Source organism: Glycine soja, chromosome 1, assembly GCF_004193775.1.
Source record: "Glycine soja cultivar W05 chromosome 1, ASM419377v2, whole genome shotgun sequence".
Lineage (NCBI taxonomy): Eukaryota > Viridiplantae > Streptophyta > Magnoliopsida > Fabales > Fabaceae > Glycine > Glycine soja.
Window position 1 is genome coordinate 45934569 of NC_041002.1, and position 10600 is coordinate 45945168.

Here is a 10600-nt window from a genome sequence, read left to right on the forward strand (position 1 = left end):
TTATATAAAATATTGTATAAAAAATAAAGTAAAACAAACATTTTTCTTTTATAGAAGCAAAATAATGATCGGGCGAATCGACTCCACGTTTGCATATTCTTCTTCTTTTATTCAAACAGGGATTTAATCTTTAAATTTTTATGATAAAATACTTATTCAAAAATTAATTTTTTAAATAGATCTTAATATTTTAAAATATTAATCCTTAATTTTGGAGTAAGAAATTCTTTAAATTTACCAAAAATAAATGTTTAGTATACATTAGCTATCCTTAAAATTTGCATAAAATTTAAGATTCTAATTTTATTGTCGTTGTTGTACACATAAAAAGTTTTATTCAACTCATTTGCATTAAAAATGTGTTTGGTTTAAGGAATAAATTTGAGTTGTAATTGAATTGAGTTGGTTTAGGGATTAAAGTTGAGAATGCGTGTTTGTTAGGGGTGAATTTGAGTTGCAAGTTTTAAAAAAATTGTGGAAACCATGGGTAAAATTTTCATCCCAAAATGAGATGAAAGGGAGTAAATTTGGTCTCATTGCAGAGAAAAAGAAAGTCCTTCCAAAATTGATCCGAGAACTATGATCCTCATAGTCATTTGTTTGTTCTTTTTTGTCTACATGATTAGTTATCATATTCACATAATTAATTATATAGAGCATTAAAACTTATGGATTGTCACCATAATCAATTATACTTATATAATAATAGATTATGTATCTATTGAATCGTTAAAATGTTAAATAAAATTGATTTCAAGTTTGCAATATAATCAATTATGATTATAACATAATTGATTATGTGGTCAAATAAAGTTACATAATTAATTATGCAATTTTCATAATCGACTATGAGCATAATTAAAAAAAAAATTATGTAACAAATTGGAAAACTTACAAATATTAAAGGTAAAAATGACTTTTGTTTCATCTTTATTATTTTAACATGTTCTTTTTATTTTTTACTTATTATTTTAATTCAAATTTTTCACCTCTTTTAAATTCTTTTTCATCTCAATCAAACAATTTGACTTTCTAGTCTCTTTCAACTCTTTTCATTCCTTTTCATTTCTTAAGCTTTTATATATATATTTTTTTCATTTCTGTTTACCAAACATTACCTAAGACTAGCCAAGGAGTTAACAGAATCATTTTAAATCAACCTTTGAAAGGTTATAACCATGCCAACAAGACCCTATTTTAATATGAATTTTCCTTGGTAATGGTAATTCTGCTGGTTAAATTTTCCTAGGTAATCTGAATCTACTATGGCAGTGCAGTGTAAGCATCGCAGCATTAAGTCAAAAGAGAGAGGCACCGCCACAACCATTAGGAGAAGGGAGTAAAATGAAAAATAAAATACAACTAATGGGTTAAGTAATAAATAAATAAATGGACAATAGTTATCTGTTCGGCAAGTTCCAGGTTATTTCTTCTTGCAATCGATTATTTAAAAACAAGATCAATGGCTAAAATTTAAGGGTCATTCATGCACCCAAAACTTGAGAAGAACATGGTGGAAGACATTGTCTTGTTTTTTATGCAATGAAGAGAGAGAAAACTTAGCTGGTGTGTTTGTACTTTGCCATCATAAAGAGGAGGCACTCATATCTTAATAGTTTTCATTTTTCAATTTTATTTTTTATCATCAAGCTTCCACCCACTATCCCTGATTCCATATGGCCCAAAACCCTTCTTTTCAATTTTTCTTTCTCACACCAATAAAATAACACTATCATAAAATAAAATAAAAAACCATATCCCTCTCTCTTTATTCCCCCTCTTCCAACCCCAATTCTCCTTTATATATAAAGCCTTCTTCTAAAAACCTTCTTCAACACTAACACAACCCCATCATCACTTGCACCTTATTGTTCAACAACAAATACCCTATTGGACTTGGAGCTTATTAGATCAATCTCTTTCAAAACAAAGTTCTCTCATGGCTTCTTCTTCTACTCTTACAATATCTCCAAGGAAGCTGCGCTATGATCTCTATTCCTATTCATACAAAGAAGACTCCAACACCCCATTAGTGATAAATGTTCTGGCTTCACTCATTGAGAGGAGCATGGCTAGAACACAAAGGATTGTGAAGAACTGCTCCAATGCTTTGTCCAAAGTCATAAGCACAAACATCTTTGATTGTAGAGAGATTCCTGATATGACCATCGAATCCTATCTAGAGAGAATTTTCAGGTACACTAGAGCAGGACCTTCAGTGTATGTTGTGGCCTATGTCTATATTGATCGGTTCTGCCAAAACAATCCTGGGTTTAGAATCAATACCAGAAATGTGCATAGACTTCTTATAACTACTATCATGGTGGCTTCTAAGTATGTGGAAGATATGTAAGTGATATTCTCCCTCTTTTGGTTCTCTTATTGTTTTGTTCATGTGGGATTGATATAAATTTTGAAGAAATAACAATCAAAATTAATAGCAAATTCTCTGCAGAAGAATTCCTAAAGATATAAAATTCTATAAGTTATTACTTATTTTTAAGAAAAAAATCTAAGGCACCCTCAAAATTTAAGTTTTGATACTGAAATTGAAAAAATCTACTTTGGTGTGTCCAATTTCATTCAACTATTATCCCAAAAATAGTTATACCAGAGCCTTTAAATTTCTCTATAATACAGCAATTCTCTTTAAGAACATCAATTCTAACATATTTTCTTGATAATAATTTGGTAAGGGGTTTGTTAAATTGAGACAAAGTTTGTTCTTTTCAATCTCAATCAGTGAGAGTACTACTGGCTAACAGTCAAGGAAGTGGACATTTTGTTAGGAAACCTAGTTTAGGTGGATGTTGTTGTTAATGTAAGCTAATTTGTCTTTTTATTCAACCATTTTTTAAAAAATTGTTTGGATTGAAAACAGGGCATTATGTGATGATACTAAAGTGGCTTCTTCTTATTTGACAGGAATTTCAGGAATTCATACTTTGCAAGAGTTGGTGGCTTGAGAACAAATGAATTGAACGAGTTGGAGCTTGAATTTCTTTTCTTGATGGGTTTCAAATTGCATGTTAATGTGAGTGTGTTTGAGAGCTATTGCTGCCATTTGGAGAGGGAAGTCAGCATTGGAGGAGGGTACCACATTGAGAGAACACTAAGGTGTGCTGAAGAGATCAAAGCAAAGAACATAGAAGAAAGGGGTTACACACAAATCACGCGTGTAATGTTGTAGAATGGTTAGGGAATTTTGGCTGTTTTATCTTTTAATTTTTTTTTGCCTGCAAATCAAGAAAGGTAGTTTGTGTGTAAATATGAGTGTAAACATACATATTTGTTGGGGGATTGAGATTTTAGAGCATAGGTGAGGCAGAGCGAGAGCGATGGATAAATTTGTCTTGTTTCATCACAAGGAAACAGTGGATTTTAATTATGAAAAGTTTTGGAATTTTAATTATTTGTTAATATATGAAGATTTTTTAGATTTACTTCTGTCTTTATGTGTGCATATTTTCAACCCTTTTGAACATAATTTATCATTTGGCTATTCTTTTCTGGATTGAAATTTGAAAATGTAGGTGCCAATTATCTTGATCTTTGTTCACACAAATTATTATTCCACCTCATAATGTGAACTAGTATGAAAAAAGGGGTATGTGACTTCGATAGAAATTTATGTGTTTAGGTCTGGCTTAATTAAACTTAAATATTTATCATTTGCAAACTCAATTAGCAATAAAGGTGAAGAGGAGCTTACAGTAAAAAGGTTTGGGGCTTCGTTCTTTCAAATCTACTAAATCACAACATGATGGCAGGAGACAAAGAAGGGAAAAATTGAAGTCAAAATGTGTTAATCGCTTTGTTCTTTTTTTCACTTTTCACACTTTAATATATTTTGATGGTGAAAGACGAGCAAAAAGTTGATAGCATTACAGTGTTCTAACAAACTTCCTTAATCTATAAGCAAATCAACTCTGGGTTGTAAAACACTCTGAGCTATGTGTGGAGTATTATAGCAACACTTGATTATTCAGCAGGTCGAAATGGTTATGTAAAATGATTTTTTTCACACCTTAATAAGGTGTATATACCTCGAGAGATAGAGAGAGATTGGAAGAAGAGATGGAAAATAGAGAGGTAAGATATATGTATTTAAAAAATAAAAAGTAAAAATATAGTTGAATGGTTAAAGATTGGGAATATCCTGAAAGAACAGCTACACAGGTGCACAACTAGAATAAGTTAGCAAGAATTGACCAAAAAATACTTAAATTCAAGGGTGGTTGTTGAGAAAAAAAAAAGAAAGAAAGAATAACGAGGTAAGAAGTATTCTTTATCTTAATAGAAAAAAAGACTTACGCAACTAACTCAAATTCTCTAACTAAAAAGCTTTTGTTGGCTAAATTTTTTTCAGATTGATTAACTAAATAGGGATTAAATTATAAAGTGTGTATAAAAAAATTTGAAACAATTATTAATTTAGAGTTGATATTGGATTACTTTGTTTAAATTTAAGAAAAAAATTAAAATAAGTATTTAAAAAAAAAACAGATAAGATTTGTTTTTAAAAATAAAAATAAAAATCTTTTTTTTTAGTAAAAACAGTTTAAACAAACATACTGAAAAGATAAAAAAAAAATTACTTATTTCATTAAAATAAACAATTAATTAATAAATAAGTTTAAACAAGTTTCATTATTACATTATCATTAAAATTGCCATATAGATTGATGAATTCTCTTTTTACAGTAGACTAGCACCCACTTAGAATGTGCCAATCCATATGGCAACTTCTAAATTGTTATAATTGGACTAGTGCATTTCTCCTAGCATGATACGTGGGTGCCAGACTGCCAGCTCATTTAAAAAAAATAAATTAAAGCCACTTGAAATTCATAATATGATGTGCAAATTATATATATTATTATTATTATTAAAAAACACCTATTACATCATTTTGTGTAACTTGTTTGTAAAAATAGCTAGCTAAGGTGACACAACCCTCAATGATATTTGGCTACTCTCAATAAAACTCACCAATTCAACTGGCAAAAATACTGACTGTGCGGTACTTGTGGGGGTGTTGTACACCAAGTTACTTGTTGATCCACTTAAAAAATGAAACAAGTTATTAGACATCAAGTTGTTTAAGACAAATAATCTATTGTAATTGAGCAAGCCATGTTGGGCTTGGGGTAATGATCAACTAGTAGGGTTTAAGAATAGTTTCTTTTAAGTGAATTAATATATAAGTTTCAAGGATATCATCCATGTGTTGCTTAGGGTGGCACCACCCTAGGTGGTGATTTTCACAAATTACCACGTAGTTTGTTAAGAATTTATTTTAAAATAATTTTTCATATTAGAAAATGATTTTCACATGGCTTAATGTTTTTTAAAAAAGAAACTGGATTGACACTCGTGTAACATGTTATATGTAACACGTTAACTTAAGACATAATTTATAAGTTATCACCTAAACGATAATTTAAAAATTTGAAAGTTATCACCTGGACTGTTAGTCATTTTATTTTATAAAATATAAATAAAAAAGTCACATTATACTAGAAACCCTCAATTCATGATTTGATAATGATATGATAAATAATTTCATATTAATAAGTTATTTTAAAATAATTTTCTTTTAATATTTTAAAATAGGATAAACAATTATTTGAGTCATTAAAAGTCTAAAGCGTTATCACATTAATCTCTTTAAAGTAGTGAATTTTAAAATAAGTTCTTATACTGATAAATAAAGTCTCTAAACTTATTATTATTTTAGTCCTTAGTATTATCACTTAAATCACAGTTTTCTTTGAATTTGAACTAAAATGAGTGAAGAATTACACTTTCAAGAACTGTTTAGAATTTTGTTACTTTCAAATACTAAAGTAATTTTGAAGATAACGGATGATTTGAAAATAATAATGTTCTTGCAGAAAATAATAATCGGTAAGAAACTCTTACACTTTCAAACACCAAATTAACTATTTATCCTTTGAAAACAATTTCATCATAGTAGCATCCTCACCAGATGACGTAAAAAGAATAACGGATGATTTCAGACTTATAAGGACTAACCTATTGTTCTAAATTGGATAATGGGGAGATCAATTAATTAATTAATTAATTATGTGGCATGATGGGAATAACGATGTTATTGCAGAAATTAATTTTCATTTAATCGAAAATCTGGATCGTAAGATATTACACGTACTTTTCATAAACCGACCCGCCGATCCTTGGAAAAGGACTTGTTCCTTATTTAAATGATGTTAGGAATATTGTGAAAGTGATTTTTCATTAAAAAATTTTATTAATGTAAAAAAATTTCATCATCATCTAATCACAATTTATCATATATAATAAATTTATTAATTTTTAAAATAATTATCTTAAAATAATTTAAATGTATAAACTATTATAAAATTAAGGTAATTTCTAATAAATAATTATGTATTGAAATTTAGAGGAAATATAAAAATGATATGGGCCTTACTTTATATTTAATAAATTATATACTCATAGTTCTGTAATTAATTTTTAATAAATTTTAATATTTGTAAAAGACTTGTGAAAAAGAATATAATAGAATGTGTTTTAAAGGCAGCTCCTCGTAAAACCAAATTTCATATTTTACATTAAAATTAAATGTTTGAATCATTTCAAAATATTAAAAATTACAATAGAGTCAACCCTCTATATATAACTTTAAGCAAAATCAAGTTGACATTTTTTTTGTGATAATCTCCATTCCACCGCGCGATCGCCATTTTGCATGATTTCACAAAATCATGGATGATTCATTTGCAAAACAAATGATAAATTTATTTTGGTTTAAATATTTTTTAGTATTTACACTTTATTTTTTTTTATTTTTCGTTCCTGTAAAATTATTATTTTTTGTTTTTATCCTTTATAAATTATGTTTGTTTTTTTTAGTCCACATTATAAACAGTAAAAAATATTATCTAAAGTATTATAAAAACAAAAAATAAAATAAATATAATTTGTTAGAATTAAAAAAAATTACAATGACGAAAAATAAATAAAAAACTCCATTATAATGACTAAAAAAAATATTTAAGAATTATTGAAATACGAACTTAAGCACACTTTCGATTCATGCTTCGACTCATGAATTATTTAAAATAAAAACGAATAGCGAAAACATAGTTTATATGCATGTGGAGAGCAAGTTGCGGGAAGGAACTAAAAGCAAATGATGGGCTAGCATCACCTAAAGACTGGTGTTTGTTTTATTTCAGTTATGATCATTTCATTAGAAACCAAAGAGAGAGAAACAGGATAATTAATTTAAAAAAAAAAAGGTTGAAAAGAACTAAAGTGTAAAGCATATCATACACCAAAAAAGCTTCAAACTCTTGATGAAGTTGACCATCCAAAGCTGCCATGTGTCTTTATAAACGAATTAGTATAATCAATAATAGCATGACCTGTGTGTGTGTGTGTGGATGATGATGCATTACCAACCGAAGACAACTCCAACCGGTGCATAGAAGATGGACAGAGCATCTTCATTTTAAAGTAATTAATTTGAAGGTCATTGAGACTCTCATCCTCCTTTCTTTCTGCCTACTTTGAGAAGGAAAGGAGGAAGGTAATTGAGAGGATGCAAATTATTAGGCTTTTAGATAGACAACTGCTTCCTATAAGCACCCTATATTAATAGTTCCCACTTGGATCTTAGTACTTGATTGCTTCAAGCCTACAAAAATGCATGGCTACCATAAGATCTAAATTCTTATTTGTAATGTAAATAAAAAATATTTCCTTCAAAATAAGTAAGAAAAATTGAATTTATACAATACCTTTGAATACAAATTTGTACAGAAAATTGGTAGAAGAATAATATAACTCAATAAATAATTTCTTAGTCTGACTTAGATCTTATTTGCATTTTTAAATGATGTTAAATACTAAGCATGTGATGTTAATTAAAGTAAACATTGTGTTTTTTTTTAAATGTCTTATAGGTGTTTCGGACAAGTTAAAAGTCTACTAAATTGAAGAGTTTCAAGTCAAAAGATAAGGTGCATGCATATTAAAAATTGAATTTTTATCACTAAGGTTTAGGTGGCTTAAATGCAAAGTAAAAGATTATATTTTATTAGATGAATCTTAGTTGAATGGATGCATTGGAAGTTATTTTTGTTTCAACTTCCAAGAGAGCTTATTTATTATATTCGGTGACAATCTTCACTATAAATAGAGAAGAAAATTAGTGGAGAAACACAACAATGAAGAGAGAGTGTGTGAAAAGAGAGATTGTGAAACAAAGTCACTTTCTTGAGAGAAAAATGTCTTTGTGTGAGAGTGTTATTATTTCTTATAATCATTGAGTGTGGTACTTGGGTTTGTAGAGTGATACACTATTTGGGGTAGGTTACAATCTTGTAATCATTTTTGTGATAGTGAAATACTTTTTGAGTCGGTTCCGTGGACGTAAGCAAGAGGTGTCAAACCACGTTAAATTCTTGTGTTTGATATTATTTTTTTTACGGTATAATCTTTGTGTTTTGTGTGCATTCTCACGATCCTTTGTGGGTGCGAGTAATTTTATTTGTGGAAGCATTACAATAGTGGTATCAAAGCTATGGCCAGCAGCACACAAAGGTTCGAGATACGGTTGTTTAACGGAAAAATAAATTTTATGATTTGGAAAAGTATTATTCAAGACCTTTTGATGCAGTAAGGTCTTGATCAAGCGCTAGAAGATGAGAGGTCGGCTTCTATAAATGAAACCGAGTGGACTAAGATCCAAAGAAGGGTTATGAGCACGATTCGGTTAGCCCTTGCTCCCAAGATAAAACACAATGTACTGAAGGAGACAACACCGAAGGCCTTGTGGGAGAAGCTCGAGAATATCTATGCGTCAAAGTCGTTAACCAATCTCCTATGTTTGAAGATGGAGTTGTATCAACTCAAAATAGAGATGGAAGGAGATCTCCATGACCACATCAACAAGTTCAATCGGCTAGTAAGTCAACTGTTGAATGCAGATGATAAAATCTCTGATGAGGAGCAGACATTGTTGTTGTTGGCCTCACTACAAAGGTTCTTCAAAGCTTTGGTTCAAACATTGCTTGTGGGAAGATCAACTTTGAATTTGGATGAGGTGACTGCCGCTCTTAGAGAAAATGATAGAATGATGAGAACTAAAAATGTTGATGATGAACATAATGCAATAGTTGTGATGGAGTCTGAGCGAGGGAAGAATCATTCAAGGAGACATGATGGTCCAAGAGGAAGATGAAAATCGCAATCGCGTCCACAACGAGATATGAGTAACATTCAATGTTACTATTGTGGTAAGAATGGTCATGTGCAAGTGAGGTGCAAACAAATGAAGGAGGACTTGACGAAATTGAGAGATATGAACAAAGATGATGTCAACTCCCAAGCTAATGTAGTAAAAAGTGTTGAAGATGAAGATGATGTGTTTTTGGCAATAAATGATGAGGTTGCTAAAATAAAATGGGTGATGGATTCTACTGCCTTAAAGCACATTTGCAAAGATCGAGAGATGTTTGATACTTTGAAAACTAATGGATAATTTGGCCATTTCAAGTTAGGGAATGATGGAAAAATGAAGGTTGAAGGCATAGGGAGCGTGAAGATGAAGCTCTATGATGGTGTTCTTCAAACTTTCTCAAATGTGAGGTTTGCACCTTCTATTATTGTCAATATGATTTCTATGGGAGAGATGACATCGCAATGGTACAAGTATGTTGGTTCAAAGTGGGGATGCAAGGTGTACAAGGGGAGATACTTGGTGTTGTGAGAACAGAAAAATAAAGGTAACATTTGCTATTTGGATGGTCAAGTCTTGAAGAGGAACCATGATAGAAAAGTGAAGAAGAAAGTGAAGTTTTCTAATGTTGTGAAAGTGTTGGGAGATACTTCTGTTGGAGGGAGAGTTTGTTCACTTTCAAATTGATTAAAAGATATTTCTCTTTTGGCTTGAGGGGGAGAGTTGTAGAGTTTCAAGCCAAAAGATAAGGTGCATGCATATTGGAAATTGAATTTTTATCACTAAGGTTTAGATGACTTAAATGCAAAGTGGAAGATTGCATTTTACTATATGAACCTTAGTTGAATGGATGCATTGAAAGTTGTTTTTGTTTCAACTTCCAAGAGAGCTTATTTATTATAGTCGGTGACAATCTTTACTATAAATAGAGAAGAAAATTAGTGGAGAAACACAACACATGAAGAAATAGTGTGTGAGAAGAGAGATTGTGAAACAAAGTCACTTTGTTGAGAGAAAATATCTTTGTATGAGAGTGTTATCATTTCTTGTAACCATTGAGTGGGGTACTTGAGTTTGTAGAGTGATATACTATTTGGGGGTGAGTTACAATTTTGTAATCATTTTTGTGATAGTGAAATACTTTTTGAGTCGGTTCCGTGGACATAAGCAAGAGGTGTTGAACCTAAATTCTTGTGTTTGTTATTATTTTTCCTACGGTGTAATCTTTGTGTGTATTCTCACAATTATTTGTGAGTGTGAGTAATTTTAGTTGTGGGAACATTAATTATCCAACACAAATTATATACCTTCAAATGTGTTGGAGATAAATCTAATATTGATTAATAATATGATAAATTATAATATATA

The 10600-nt window shown here is 30.0% G+C and overlaps 1 protein-coding gene across 1 annotated transcript; it reads left to right on the forward strand.

Annotated features, from left to right (window-relative positions):
- Window positions 1-1684: 1684 nt before the first annotated feature.
- On the forward strand, window positions 1685-3428 carry LOC114416988 (cyclin-U2-1-like). The gene is made up of 2 exons (XM_028382046.1): window positions 1685-2349; window positions 2926-3428. The coding sequence occupies exons 1-2, from the start codon at window positions 1940-1942 to the stop codon at window positions 3188-3190; spliced, it is 675 nt and encodes a 224-aa protein (XP_028237847.1). The 5' UTR covers window positions 1685-1939; the 3' UTR covers window positions 3191-3428.
- The last annotated feature ends 7172 nt before the right edge of the window (window positions 3429-10600 follow it).

Excerpts from the sequence above, each read along its gene's own strand:
- LOC114416988 (XM_028382046.1), top strand. The coding sequence starts at position 1,940 with ATGGCTTCTTCTTCTACTCTTACAATATCTCCAAGGAAGCTGCGCTAT. Across the intron at positions 2,350-2,925 it reads TCTAAGTATGTGGAAGATAT|GAATTTCAGGAATTCATACT; the intron begins GTAAGTGATATT and ends CTTATTTGACAG.